Raw genomic sequence first — 15,383 nt, 5'->3', positions numbered from 1 at the left:
CACGATGGGTCAGGGAGCTAGCTGTAAAAGGAAAGGCAGGAAAAATATAAACCCAACTTTAAATAACTTTGATATTTATAAAATGACCACGGACAACTGCGAAGTTTTAAGAATTTTATCTAGAAATCAGTTTCGGAAATCATGAGCTTTACAGTAAAAAGGCAGTCAATGATCAAGATAACGAAAATCACATAACCATAAAGAAAAAATATAAGGGCAATCATTTGAGGTTTCTAAAATGGTGAGAACAAAACATATGCTAAGCAGATTTCAGAAATGAAATTCGAGAATGGGTACCTATAAAAGGCAATTTTATGTACGTACTAGAAATTTATTACTGGGAAAATACTTCAGGGTTAGAGAGAGAATTTAGATACATTCTATACACCTATAGGCAGGGGAAAGAATGGAGTATGCCAAATTATAGCAACATTTACTTCAGGTCAGTTTGCAGGAGAAAATTATAAACCACATCTATAATTCATAGTATGGAGAGTTTGTACTAAAAGGAAGGGTAACATAGGAACATGCTATGAAAAATAAAAATGCAATGACTTTTCATATAGTAGATTGCGAGAAACATGGAAAATTAACGTATGCAAAGGTATGTCTTTATTGAAGCAAAGACAGAAAATTAGAAAGGTGCAGTTTTAGAGTTTCAGCAAGATATTTACCTAGACTGGTGTGAAAACCAACCCTGGCCACGGGTCAGTTAAGGACAGGAAATACCCCCAGGAAGGACAGTCATCAACGGGACAGCAGGTGCACACTGGACACCCCAGGACCGGACAGGAAACCCAGATTAGGATCAGGACAGGACCACCAGGATACGACCAGCACCCGCAGTTCGGAAGCAACGCCTGCGCTCCACCCTCTCTGCAGCTATCAGTCAGAACCCCGATTGGGTTAGCGAACTCCCCAGCAAAGTGCTCCGCCAGCACTTAAGGTTTAGTAAAACCTTAGAGTCTATGGTCAAATTCGGACAGAGTGCTCCGCAGCGCTCTGTATTCAGTCACCTATTGAGTGCGTTGGGTCAGTGACAAGTCAGCTATTCAGACAAGTCGGACAAATTCCCTAGGTGAACCTAGGCTAGTTATACTGTTTTCGGGTCAGTGTACCACCCCCCAATGTTGCAAAGTGTCAGAATCCCCAATTTCGATTGGTCCTAAGGTAGGATGGGTTAACACACCAATCAGAACAGACTTTTCTAAGGCCTAATTTACATTCTAGGGTACCGCCTAGCAAGATTGGGGTTCCCATGAGAAGTCGCACAGAATACAATGGAAAGAAATACATTGTTAATAATGTAACACATTTCAGTTTCGCTGGCTGGGTGAAGGTGCATCTTCCCAGGCACGTCTTGGCAGCGACTTTCTCTTGGCGCTGTGTCAATGCCACTTCGCCACTTCTGGTCCTGCGCAGTACTGCACTCAAAAATGGACTCCCAAGCACCCATCACCCCTCCATGCCGTGGATACATAAAAAGTAAGCGAAAACAAATTAAAACATAGAAATAAATGAATGTACTACATATCATGATTTTGTACTTCAGGTTTATCATTTTTAAAAATATACTATGCAGTTATAGATTAGAGCAACACACAATAACACGAGAGTAACTGCACGAGCTTCACCACGTTAATACAGAAGCTGCCATCTTATGGCTATTACGCATGCGTACCCTTTCCCTCCAGAATTGCAATTACGTCTCATCAGGTGAGTATGTCTAACGCATGCGCAGAAGCAAAATTCAAAACAGCGGCCATATTATTATACAAGGGTTATTCGTATTAATAAAACACATAGGCAAGCGTCACTAATATACACACATATCAAAATAAGGGAAATTAGTAAACATACAAATGGTATTATCGGATTATAACAGATTTGAGGTTCTTGACTCGAGCAAGTCGCGATGCGAAATCTTGCTCTATCACAGGGTCATTGAAGTGGCTTGATGGTTTCAGAGCTGCTAGAATTTTGAGAATAGCTTTTTCATCAAAGGGTTTGAAAGAATTCCATGAGGCATTATTTTTGTGGATATGCCAAGGTGGACATGAGGGGACTGCAGGCCAGGGAGAGAAGAGGCTGTCATGAGGTACGAGAGGATAATGCTCCAAAGCCATCGGCAAATTATTTTTCATGTTTTCTGTCTGCTCAAGAAAGAAGGAGACAAATTCCTCGCAGTTTGGTAGCGGACTGGATCCAGCTATGGGAGGTTTGGGTAGGCCATTTGATTGTAGTTTAATGAGATCAAATCGATTTTTAGGTCTGTTTCTAGCTTGAATCAGTTGGTTTCTGAAGAAATTTGCTTTCAAATGTCTAATTATTTTGTAGTATCTGTTCCTCAAATGCTCGAGCTGTTCAAGGGGTGGTGATGATCTCCACTGTCGTTCAGCTAGTCTAAGGTTACATCTTTCTGTATTGAGGCTACCATTGTACCATCGTTTGGAGTCTTTGGTAGACACTCTTTTTAGCTGTAATGGTGTGATTGAGTCTAGAATAATCTCCATGGAACAACTGTAGTGGTTTGTAAGATCATGAACATCTGACTTGTCTCCGGGAGGATGCAGGATTATATTACTGAGAAATTTCAATTCATTGAAGTAGATGTTTGATATGCTCCTATCCCAGAGTTTGGCTTTCGTTAGTTGAGCTGTGTTTGTTCTCACAGCTTCAATGATAAGAAATGCGATGTGGTGGTGGTCAGTCCAGTCACAGGAGAGGATAGATTTAAGTTGAATGGAGTTGGCCTTCGCAATGATAAGATCTAAGGTTACTCCCTTGTGGTGAGTGGTTCTGTTGCAGATTTGGGTCAGGTTGAGGTCAGCAAGAAAGGGTTTAAAGATGTTAACTGCAGGGCCATTCAAATCATTCCAGTGGAGGTTGAAGTCTCTGAGGAAGATTTGAGTGCAATGTTGTCCCATGTTTGTTGCGACGATTTCCATAATTTGTTCTATGAAAGTAATATTATCCCCTGAAGGGTGGTCGATCGTGTGTAGTTTACATAGTGGCCTGTTGCAAGCGATATCAAGGCATTAGTTTTTGCATGTGGATAAAACTGGGGATTGAGAATAATGAACTTACAGGCTGTTACGGAGTATGCAGGCAATGCCTCAACCTGATCTATCCAGGTCTATCCAGTCTAGTGATGCCATGGTTAGGACGGACTAGTATGTCAAGATAGGAGCAGGTGAATCATTTAGCCAAATTTCAGTCAGGATTGGGAAGTAAGGTAATGTGCGAGGATAAGGTCAGCAATATCCACCGGAAGTCTTGCTGCTGATCAGCAATTGAGTAACATGCATTTCAGATGAGGTCTAGAATTCGCTGAGGTAGTCTGTGTGAGGGTAACTCGCTTAAGGTTGTGCTTGTTCACCACTCTATGATTGAGCCTTGGTGCATTCACAGAGATGGATTGGATTAGACCCTGATTGCCAATGATATCAGGGTGTGAAGAGCTTTATGATAGGAAAAGGGAGTGGATATCTTTGTCAAATAGAGGGACTTTCTGTATAATTGGCCGCATAAGAACATTGGAGTAGTTTAATTTTCTCCAACTCAGGTGCATGGGCAACGAAAAAGGTTGGTTGGTTGGGAGGTGTGTTGGAGAAATGGTGAGGTGGTTGGAGGGTTGGTCACGAATGAAAGTATTCATCCTCGGGTTCCTATTAGGCGACTGATTATTGGTTATCTCCGTTGTGATGCGAAATGTCTTTGCAAGTCTGCTTTCAGTTCTTGTAGGTTTGTGATTTCATCCAGTCTGTATTTTAATGAGGTGTGGGAGTGGATTGTTTGATCTTGAAGCAGGTGTCAAGGAGGCAGGGGGGTGATGATGTCTGTGGAGTTGGAGTGCTGATAGCCTGAGAGAGCCAGAGGAGTTGAGGATGGGTTTGGACTTGGAGGTAGGTACGAGGGTAGGGGTGAAAAACCCAAGAGATGATTGCGTGGGAGTGCTAGGGATATGTCACTGGGTGTTTTTAGGGGATCTGCATTTGGAAGTGAGAATGGCCAAGGCATGTGGTGGGTCAGAGGTATAGTCATGTTGAGGGTGTGAGTAGCATGGCTATGTAGTTCTGAAGTAATTGCTCTGGGCGTGGGGTGAGACTGCAGTCTAAAGTGGCAATTGATTGAGGAGGGCTCAGAACCGTCAGGCTATGGTGGTTAGGTAGTGTTGCACTCAGTTAGGAAAGTCTAGAGCATTGGTGGCTTTGATATTCATTGCAGCTTTCTTATTGAGAGGGAAAATTGACTCAAAGTTTTCTAGGTTGTGATCTGATGATTGGATGAGGATAGTCCCAGTGTTGTAAGTGGTGATGGTGACTTCTGCTCTGAAAGCCGAAGAGGGGGCTACCGATTGTCTCAGACCATGAGGCGTTTTACTGGATGTAGAGCCAAAGAGCAATGAGAACAGGCTTTCCTCCATTGTGCTAGTCTATTCAAATAAAAGATAAGGGGCCATATGTAGGTAATCTCAATTTACCTATTCTTAAATACCGAATTTTACCAATTCGGTATTTAAGAATAGGTGAATGGGATGTAGATAATTATTCGGTAAATTTTACCAAATCGGTAGGATTCGATAATTAAGAATCGGTATTTACCGATTCGGTAAATCCTATTCATTCCTATGGGCCTGGAGGCCCATAGGAATGAATGGGAAGCCATTCAGTATTACCGATTTGTTAAATACCGAATCGGTAATAGGGGGAACATTTTCAAGGATAACAGGGAGTCACATTGACAACCTGTTGCACCACTGAATAGTGCATGGGTGCACATGTGGCACACATACAGCATGTATGTCTGCCACATCGCAATGTTGTAAAAGCAAAATAATTGCTTTTTCTAAGGTTTTCGATATTTACCACCAACTTGTAGTTGGTGGTAAATAACGAATCCTTAACTCAGGAATGCACTAACTTGAGTGCTCCCTACATTATGGATTCGGTAATTTACCGAATCGGTATGTTAAGAATTCGGTAATTTACCGATTCCTTAAATTACTGATTCAGTAAAATACCGAATCCAGGAATCATGCCACCTACATCTCAAAAGCCAAATAACGGTCGGTAACGGCCGAAATTCGGTATCTTCGGCCGTTACCAACCGGTGTTGGGCGACCTACATCTGGCCCAAGGTCACTTATTATAGCTCCTTTATTCACAGATGAGTAGGGGTCTGAAAACAGGGTTCTGGGTGAGATTTGAGTAGTCTTTATTTTAAAGTCTTGAATTTTCTTTTATCAGATTCGGGGCAGGTACTTTATTTTATAAGCATAGCAGCCCGATGGCCACAGGTTGTTGTTGGTTATCCACTGTGATCCATGCAAAAATCAAGCTGCGAATAGGAAAGAGGCAGGGTGGAGGGTGGAGGCAGGAAGGGATAAGGGATATTGGTTTGATCGGGTAGCTGCCGGTGTTCGCCCGTTGCTAGTATAGAGTAGACCTACTGAGGGCTGTAACCAAATCACAGGAAATGTGCAAGAACAGGTGGAGTTGGAGTCATATGGAGACTAAGCCAGTGAAAGGCACAGGCAGGAAGCACTAGTGGGAGTGAGGGAGATGTGTTTCACCTGACATTGTAACAGAGCGAAAAGCTGATATGTCCTTCTTTACTGTCTTCGCATCAAGGAGTTTACCGCTCTATGATTGAGCCTTGGTTTTCTGTGTGGATTTGCAGAGATGGATTGGATTAGACTCTGATTGTCAATGATATCAGGGTGTTAAAAGCTGTTTTCATTACTCACTGTGCAAATTATGCCTGATCATGGAACAGATCGTTACTGATTCAGATATTAACATTTGCAGAGGCATACATTTCACATTATGGAAATGCACACATTGCTGTGGGCATTTCCATAATCAACATATAATACGGATATATGGGTATCTCTGTCACCATGCATTGCACATATACCGTCTGATTAAGGCAATGGTATTATATTTGAGAGCTGGAGTTCACCCCACGTTTTATTCCTGATTCGTTTAAGAGTAAGTTAGATACTGCAAAAAATGTTGCAGGCATCTGGGGAAGTATTACAAGATGTGCAATGCATGCCCTTGATCACTCTTCTGCCTCACCCCATTTTCATGGTTCCCTTGGATGTCTGATCCATTTAGATTAACCGGTACCATTTTTTGGTAATCTTGTGTTCTACAAATACCTGAACATAATATAGCATAGCATAGCAGAACATAACATAACATGACATAACCTAACATTATATGAATTTGCATAAAGTATCCAAGTGTGAATTATTTTGAAGGTTTTACATGCATTATTGATGTTTAGAACCTTGTACACTTTATCAGGCATCAATTATGACATTCCCAGACAGATTTACACATGTAAAACTCAGTGTGTATTTCGTAATCAGATTTTGATCTCATTTTGGAAAAGGGTGGGACAACACCTGTATATATAGTTTCCGCAATCCACAGACTCACAACAAACCCCATTGTGTGGCCAAATGATTCTGACCAATATCAATTTGAGCTGGTGTGTGCAGGTGGGGCCCACTGGAACTCTTTTTTGGGGACTGACACTTATTTTCCTCATCATACTTTAACCCAGTACTAAAGACACAAAAAGGAGATAGAAGGAGGAAGAGACAGGTGGAAAAACATTTTCAAAGGAAGACAGCAGAGATGGAAAAGGAACCTGAAAGGGTGAAATAAATGTACAGGAAGTGTCTGGTGGCTGATGAATGAGGCATGAGGTGGAATTCGGACTGCAAAGCCTTGGTATTCAGCACCCCGATATTCAGAAAGCCCCGGAGGAAGACTTCTGCACTAAACTTTGAGACACGGTAATAATGTGTTTTACAAATAAAACAGTGAGTCTAGAGATCCCACATTCAAATACCGGCTACTGGAATATGCTGGCAACTGTTTTCCCAAAGCCTCCATTCCTCTTTGTGCTATGTCTTCCCAGAACTCCTGGCCCCAGTATGAATCAGCAACAAGTTTTCTTATGCATTTTCATTCAATAGATAACTCCGACAATTTCTCAGCCAGCTGCTGACCAGTTATTTTCACGCTCTAGAAACATATCTACCCTAATAGACCATCTTTTGTGAAAGTTCCTGTTAACCACTTGCAAAAAACTTTGGGGCCTATTATGATTGCGGTGAATCCGCATCCTCGGGGCCGGCGGAAGCCACCGCCGGCCCCGAGGATGCGGATTCACCGCTGCAGTGATTCACAAGACCCCCCGCCAGATTAGGATGGCAGGGGGGTCGGGAAGTCCGTACGCAGCTTTTCCGCCGCGGTCCCGCGGCGGAAAAGCTCTAATATGGTGGCGGTGTCTCTCAGACACCGTCCACCATATTAGGAAATGCCTGAAAAGATGCTTTTCCGCTGCGGATTTTCCGCTGTGGAAAAGTATGTGGTACTTCACTGCGGGGGCCCGTTGCGGGCCCCCTAGGTGAAGGGGGTGTGGGGGGTGCACATGGGGGGTACCTATGGTACCCCCCTGCATCTGTATGCAGAGATCGGCAGGCACCGTGCGGTGCCTGCCGCTTTCTGCATACAAATGCAAAGTATGCATTTTTAACATTGCGGCGGGTGCAGCTTGAAGCTGCACCCGCCGCAATGTTAAGGATAGAGGATGTGACCGCCACCCTGGCGGTCACATCCTAATCTTCACGGGGGGAACGCCGCTGCCCATGCGGACGTTCCCCCCTACTCTATGGTGGCGGACGGACTCAGGTCCGTCCGCCATCATAATCGGCCCCTTTGTCTGGTTCCAGTTGTGGTATATGGACTTGAGAATATTGGCTATATATGTTAGATACATAAACAAGCTGCCGTTCCTCCTATTTAGATGTCTCCCCTAAATTAGAAGAAAGGGGAGGAATATTTATTAATTTCATTTGGATGTAACATTCTTTGTTCCCAATGTAGGTTGGAATCATTTTGGTACCCTTAGCCCACGTGGCCATGGGTTCCAAATGATGTTGCGCAGTATTACCCCGTACACAAAAACACAATGCCAGTTCAGCACATCTTCAAAATTGAGACACAGCTGTGAATGAGGCTACTGAACAGTTTGACCAGTTACCATCTATCGCTGCTTTTTAGTTGACTACCTCCGTTTATGAAATAATAAGTGGGTATTCACTTGTAACTATTCAGTTTTGTGCATTGTGCATAATGCGGTGATGACAAGGTTCTCAGTTCTCAATATCTAGCTCTAATGTAGTGCCGTGCTTCGATACGGTACCCCACCTCCAGCTCCTCTCCCGCCTGTCTGACATCGGTACTACTGGCACGGCCTGGGAATGGGTTAGATCCTTTTTGGACAACCGCTCCCAACAGGTGTGGATGCCCCCCTTCTCTTCATCAGACAGTATGGTAGCCACCGGTGTTCCTCAAGGGTCTACATTGAGCCCCCTTTTGTTCAATGTCTACCTTACTCCCCTGATCTGTCTGGCAGAGAAGCTGGGTGCCAAAATTATGGCCTACGCCGATGACACCCAGCTTTTCTTCACATGGAAGGGTGATGATCTGCAGACGGAGGTGGCCCATCGATGCCTTTCAGCGGTATTTTCGTGGCTAGCCTGAAATGTAATGAAGAGAAATCGGAGGTGCTCCTCTAGGGCCATTTCCCCCCTGCTTTTAGAGAGTCTCTCTGGCCTCCTGGATTTCCGTGTCCCTCAGGAGATTGCGGTGTGGCAAAAAACCTGGGATTTTGGTTTGGGCGCGACTTAGGCTTCCATGAACAAATCATGCGTCTGTCAGGGGTGTGCTTTGGCACACTTAAAGCCCTGAGAAGATTCTTTCCCCTGCTTCCCCGTGCTGCTAGGGAGACTGTGGCCAGGGCACTTATACTGGCACGCCTGGATTTTGCCAACGCTCTTTATCTCGGCATTCCAGGGTACCGTCTGGGAAAATTACAGGTCATCCAGAACGCGGCAGTCAGGCTTTTATTAAACATCCCTAGATGCCTTAGCGTTCGCAAGCAGCTGAGCAACCTGCACTGGTTACCTGTTGCCCAGCGTGTGCATTTTAAAGCACTAACCATGACACATAAGGCACTTCATGGTTTGGGCCCTGCCTATATCAGTTCCAGGCTCTCCTTCTACACCCCCAGTCGTCCCCTGCGGTCAGCTATGCAAAGAGGGCTGGTGATCCCCAGATTTCGGAGAGCTCGTCTGGGGGGGCAGTCCTTTACGGTCAAGGCTGCCACTCTTTGGAATGCGCTCCCCGACGATCTTCGGCATATCAAGGAACTGTCCACTTTCAAAAAAAGGCTAAAAACTCATCTGTTTAAACAGTCTATTTAGCCCTTACTGCCTCCCATGTTACTGTTTTCTCCACGCGCCAGGACACTCTTGAGTAGCAGTGCACGATATATAAATACCTTTATAACATAACATAACAACAATCACACAGAAGCGTCAAAGCAGAAGAAGATAGCTACCATTTCCCAGACTTCCAAAAAGTTCAGCATGGGATCTCAACACAAGAAGGAAGTGTTCACAAAAACTCAAATAATGTCCCTTTTACTCTTTCAGGCATCCAGGCTTGTGGTCATGTAGCCGTAGAATCACCAGTCGTTCAATTTGGATCCTTGATCACAGCAAGCTGCATCGTCCATCATGAGAACTGCAGTGCAATACAGGAGGGCATTGTCCGTCTTCTGTGGACACTCGATGGTCATCCCATTCCCGACACTCAACAAGGGGGCACATGGGGGACACAATCCAATGTGACCATCGAGGGCTTTGAAAGGCCCAAGGGAATACTTTCCTGCTATGTCGCTCAGAATGGAACCCATCAGCTGGTGGGCAGAGAAGAGATCCAAGCAGGCTGTAAGTATCCACACTGGATCTTAATGAATAACCATGCTATGATTTCCTGTGTTGCCTTATGGCTTGTTTACACCATTATTGGAATGGCCCTTTCGGTAAATCCATCTGCCAGTCAGTTCTTTGCTTTGTGTTTTTTTCTTTCTATGGTCGAAACTGTCTTTGGCAATCACTGAGTCTCCACAGCTCGTTTTCAAGCATCCTATGTTTCCATATGGCACATTCATCTGACTATCTGTTTTGTAATCCACCAACAATATTAACACAGTATAGAGGCTGGGAACATTAAATTCTAACAATGGACTGTTTAATATTTTAATAATTATGCTAGTGTATTTAGAAAACGACTTTACAAATACACACTAGGCTGCCATCTATTAAATTAATTTGGAAGTGGTATGTAATATATTCAAGAGAGGAACTCATAGGGACATAAAATGAATAGTAATTGAGATAATGCAAACCAATATTGTACACGTCTATATTTTCTATTATTATTATTATAGTTAATAATAATAATAATATTACAACTTATTCAACATGCAGAATAAATCAGTTAAAAATAGCAATGCCCCATTATTGGGAAAAATAATATTTTTTTTACTTTTAGAGAGAATTTGATAATGTCTGTCTGCATATCTCATCTGTAATCGCTTTCTCTACTTCTAATAGTAATTAACGGTAATTGTCATATTTTCCCTAAAATGTTATTTGCAAAGTATACTATGTGGTGTATATGGTATCTATTCAAACAATCTCATTCTGGCATTATAAGAGAAAACAATTGATCAATCATATAAAATAAGACATTAAGCATAACTAAGTAAGCATACGCATTCAGAAGCTATTTCCTGAAATCAACTTATTTTTTATGCCTGTTACTCTTAAATGTGAGCGTTTGTTATGCAAAGCAGTGTATGAATGTCTTCAGTGACATAGAGAAAAGTGTCATCCATTTTTCTGATAGATTCATTTTCATCATATTTTATCTTTGCTCTATAGTGACAGACTATATTATGGCAGGACAATATTTTGTCACTTGATATTGTGACATGCATTTATTCCATATTGTTCAAATAAAAATGCTGGTAGCAAAAAAGGAATCCACTACACTTTCTCAGAGTATGCATGGAAATTTGCGACTGGTGCTGTTTTCCAGATGCATCCTTAGAAATGTTCCCAAAAAGTATACGTTGAGCAGAAAAGGAAATCTTTAACTCCAGTTTTATACTATTTTTGTGAATCGGGCTTTGCATTTTCAAAAACAATCCAGCTAATTTCTTGTATGGAATTCTACCCCTAAATAAATAATTTAGTGCTGTAGTTCTTTGTCTTTTGTTTTGTAGATATAGATATATGCCACAATGTGTCTTGAAACATGAGTCTGATGTATATTTTTTTTGTCAGTTTAGTTAAGTTGTTTTGTCATTTTTAGGTCTCGGCATCGAGACCTATTGTCGCCGAGTTCGCTTTCAACGGAGACAGACCGGGGCACGAGCGGCGATTCAGGACCGTGGACGCGCACGCGCGCGCGCACATCTCCTGTCCCTCAGCCAATGCACACACTACAGGTCCTGAGTAGCACACCCACTGCCAAGAATAAGCAGTGGGCCGAATGTACCGTTTCCCACTGTTGCCACTCCCAGCACGAGTACTGTAGCCACTGCATAATACATTTATGTCTTGAAAACACCTGCCGACCCTGCACGTTAATGAAATATGCCGCCACCCTCCCTCCCACCGCTTGAAAGCCTCTGTCCAACCCTCCTCATGCCCCAGATCGCCTTCTTACCTTAAGCAGAGGTTGACGTTTGAAGATTTCGTGTCTCACTGCGAGGGAGCGCTGAGGGCAGAGGGCGGAAGTAATAAACACTGTCCCCCGTGTTTCCGTGGTGATTTTAATGTTTGCTGGAGCCGAAGCAATTATCCGAGTATCAACAGGACCCGACTGTGGCTGATAATGAACCGGCTCAGACCCCGCGGCTCGGCTTTGTGCTGAGCGTTTCGAGTGAGGGAAGTCTGCGGGCTCCGCGCTGGAGAAGAATGACGCACCCCCTCGGAGGCCTGCACGAGCCGCTGCACGTGCGTGTCTGTAGCGCGTGCAGGAGGAGACCGGCACTCGCGCGCGTGTCCGTTGCACGTACAGGAGAGACCGGCGCTCGAGCACTTTGGGTCAGCAGAGGAGCACAGGGCTTCTGAAATGCCCACGCAGCTCTGCCAATCCACCTCAACCCTGAGCTGCTGCACCGAGTGCCACGCAGAACTGGCACCGAGTGCCACGCAGAACTGGCACCGCGAAGAATGCGGCTCAATCTGGCCCTGTGCGCCAGAAGTACCGGGGCCACGCACAGCTCGGGTAAGGCATAACAAGCCTTGCTTGCATCACCGCGACACAACTCGCCTAATGCACGGCATCGCTTTCACGCCTTAGACAATGCTGCAGCAGTGATGAGGTCACACACAGCTCAGCCAATACACCTCAGTCCTTACCTGTGTCACCGCGTTTGATCCCCACTGGGACACACACACACTGCTCAGCTAAAGCGAACCATGCCTTTCTGACACCACCCATGCTAGTTCAATATAGCAGTGCAACCCGAAATTCGACTGCTTCCCCCCTCAACACTATTCGAGTACAGCTACCCCAATCTGCCTCGAAACTGCACCCCAACCACAATCTGCCCTATGTTACTCTAGTACTGGTAGTTCGCACAGAGCTCGGTCACTGCATCTCCCCCCTCTGCAAGCCTCTAACTTTACACTCCAGCTGTGACCTCCATTGTACCCCTCTGTTCCAGTGCAAGGACTCACGCAGCTCTACAAATGCACTTCTGTCCAAATCGTCTGCCTCACCCTTCCCCATTTCTAGCACCGAATACAGCTCAATAATTCACATCAATGCCGACCAGAATCCTCATTTCCTTTGATGGCACCCACATCGGCCAGGTCACCCACCCAAATTCTGAGCTGGCCCACAAACTACTTCAGCACTAGAGCTCACACAAAATTCTGTAGGTGCGCCCCAATAGTTGCCTGTGGAGCCCCCTCCTATCGCAGCACAGCGGTCGATTTCAACATACATATGTATTGTCATCCTGACTCTCACTCAAGCTTGAAAAAAGCTGCCACATAGATACAGTAGTCCTCGTTGGGTGCCAACTTCCTCTGAGTAACTTTCCTTTCATTGAGAATCCTCACTTTCAGAAGGATTCCCTGTTTGAGCTGTCAGGGGCCAGCAATTCCACATTATTTTCTGATTGTTACTTCTAGGTACAAACTATTAGACTCTTTTCCAATCATATTTCCCTTTAATCACAGTCACTAGAGATATGCGATGTGCGTGCAGTTTTGGAATGCCGCTCTTGCCACTTAATCAACTCTCCTCAGCCTGCATTAGTGGCTGTTTTCAACAAAAAAATTGTTCTTAACCGAATTGGATCAAAAGTTGATTGTACAGAGTGCTAAACAATCCTGGACGGATATATGACGTTACAACGCGGACTTTTACCACGCAGACCATTACCACGCATTTTTTACAACGCAGGACCCTTTACCACGCATACCATTACAACGCTGGTATTTACAACGCAGGTACTATTACAACGCATACCATTACAACGTAAGTATAGGTAAGTAAATAATATGGTAAAATAATTATTAATAATATTTTTTTACATTAATAAATTATTATTTTAATATTTAATATTTTAATTATTTATGTTAATATTTAATTATTAATTTTTAAATATATATGTTAAAAATACCCCTGTATCCCAAAACCCAAACCCAGCCCTAAAACCTAAAAATACCCCTGAACCCCAAAACCCAAACCCAGCCCTGAACCCTAAAAATACCCCTGTACCCCAAAAACTGAAAACTGACCATGAACCCTAAAAATACCCCTGTACCCCAAAAACTGAAAACTGACCCTGAACCCTAAAAATACCCCTGTACCCAAAAACTGAAAACTGACCCTGAACCCTAAAAATACCCCTGTACCCAAAAACTGAAAACTGACCCTGAACCCTAAAAATACCCCTTTACCCAAAAACTGAAAACTGACCCTGAACCCTAAAAATACCCCTTTACCCAAAAACTGAAAACTGACCCTGAACCCTAAAAATACCCCTTTACCCAAATACTGAAAACTGACCCTGAACCCTAAAAATACCCCTTTACCCAAAAACTGAAAACTGACCCTGAACCCTAAAAATACCCATTTACCCAAAACCCAAACCTAAAATATTTTAAATAAAATTATATACTTACCAATACTTACGTTGTAATTGTATGCGTTGTAAAAGTACCTGCGTTGTAAATACCAGCGTTGTAATGGTATGCGTGGTAAAGGGTCCTGCGTTGTAAAAGTTGCGTGGTAATGGTAGGTCGTGGTAAAAGTTGCGTGGTAAAGGTTGTATACCATCCTGGACATATTCCAAAAGGTTTCTGGTTACCATCAAATTGATTGTTGCTGTTTAAAAAAATTAAAGGTGAGGCAGCCTCCTGGGAAATGCCAGAGTGGTAGAATGGCTTGTCCTGCCGTGCAAATCTCCATATCTCTGTCACTCAGAAAATGATAACCAATTAACACTGCTGATTGATAGGCTTACTTCAGATACATTGCTATCATTTTATGGTATTATCCAACCAGTGCTAAATTTGTAAAGCAATACGTGCCAGGGCCCAAAGATTTGATCAAAGGCCTGTGTCTGGCATTATCGAAAGTTGTGGTAGCGAATACCGTGCCCACATAGTCTTGATTCCACCCAATTCCTCTTTATTCCACCACCGGCCACTCCCTGCTCCTTTATCTCTCTCTTGTAGTTTCTTTTTCATCCCTCCTTTCTCCTCCTTTTGTCAATGCATTTGATGGTGTAATTCCAAGAAAACATATGGCATGCAGGATCGATTCGAGCATCCCAAATATGGAGCATCTCATGTTATTAGGGGATGTTTGTAGACTTGCAGCTTGTTGTGCCTCTCCCGGCCCTTCTATCTTTCATGCTGTTTGATTTTCCCTCCTTTTATCTATTTTTCGATTTCTTTTTGCAAATTTTCTTTAATCCGTACTGTGTTACTTTTTTTTTTTTTGGCCACGCATCAAGCAGCTTTCTCATTGCTGTCCTGCCCCCGGGCGCCGAGCTAAACTTTCAGCATTATTAACACGGGTGCCATATTTTAGCAGGCACCCACTTAACTTGCTGATTTTGCCAGTGCTTGTTCTTTCAGTGCGCGCAATCCAGTGTCTATAGTGCGAGCGTGGTGTTAGTTTACCTAGAGAGCAGCCGAAGATTACATGCAGGCTGGCCGCAATGTAAATGCATGTTTTATTATCCTTCCCTGAGCTAGTGAACAGAAGTTTGGATTTCTAAAATATTCTTGGCATTTTATAAGAAGCTAGCAGCCCGTCCCGACGTTGTCCAGGAGCAATCAGGCTTCTGTGCCCTCGCCCGCCCCGACGTTGTCTCAGGCTTCAGGGCCCCCGCCCGCCCCGACGTTGTCCGTGGGTCCACCGGAGCGCACACGCCACTTTCAAGGCCCCCAATGAGCCGCACACGGGCCGCTTCAC

The 15,383-nt window shown here is 43.9% G+C and overlaps 1 protein-coding gene across 2 annotated transcripts in view; it reads left to right on the top strand.

Moving 5' to 3' along the window:
* The window catches only part of CSF3R (colony stimulating factor 3 receptor), a 202,822-nt gene that overhangs the window by 66,236 nt on the left and 121,203 nt on the right, over positions 1-15,383 (top strand). For both annotated transcript variants that reach the window (XM_078681208.1, XM_078681207.1), the window contains exon 3: positions 9,521-9,817. In XM_078681208.1, the coding sequence (XP_078537334.1) occupies positions 9,521-9,817 (297 nt within the window). The remainder of the gene's footprint in view (positions 1-9,520; positions 9,818-15,383) is intronic.

This window comes from Lissotriton helveticus, chromosome 3_1, assembly GCF_964261635.1.
Source record: "Lissotriton helveticus chromosome 3_1, aLisHel1.1, whole genome shotgun sequence".
NCBI classification, from domain to species: Eukaryota; Metazoa; Chordata; class Amphibia; order Caudata; family Salamandridae; genus Lissotriton; species Lissotriton helveticus.
Note: the sequence above shows the minus strand (reverse complement) of the source record. Positions and strands in the feature narration are given on the sequence as shown.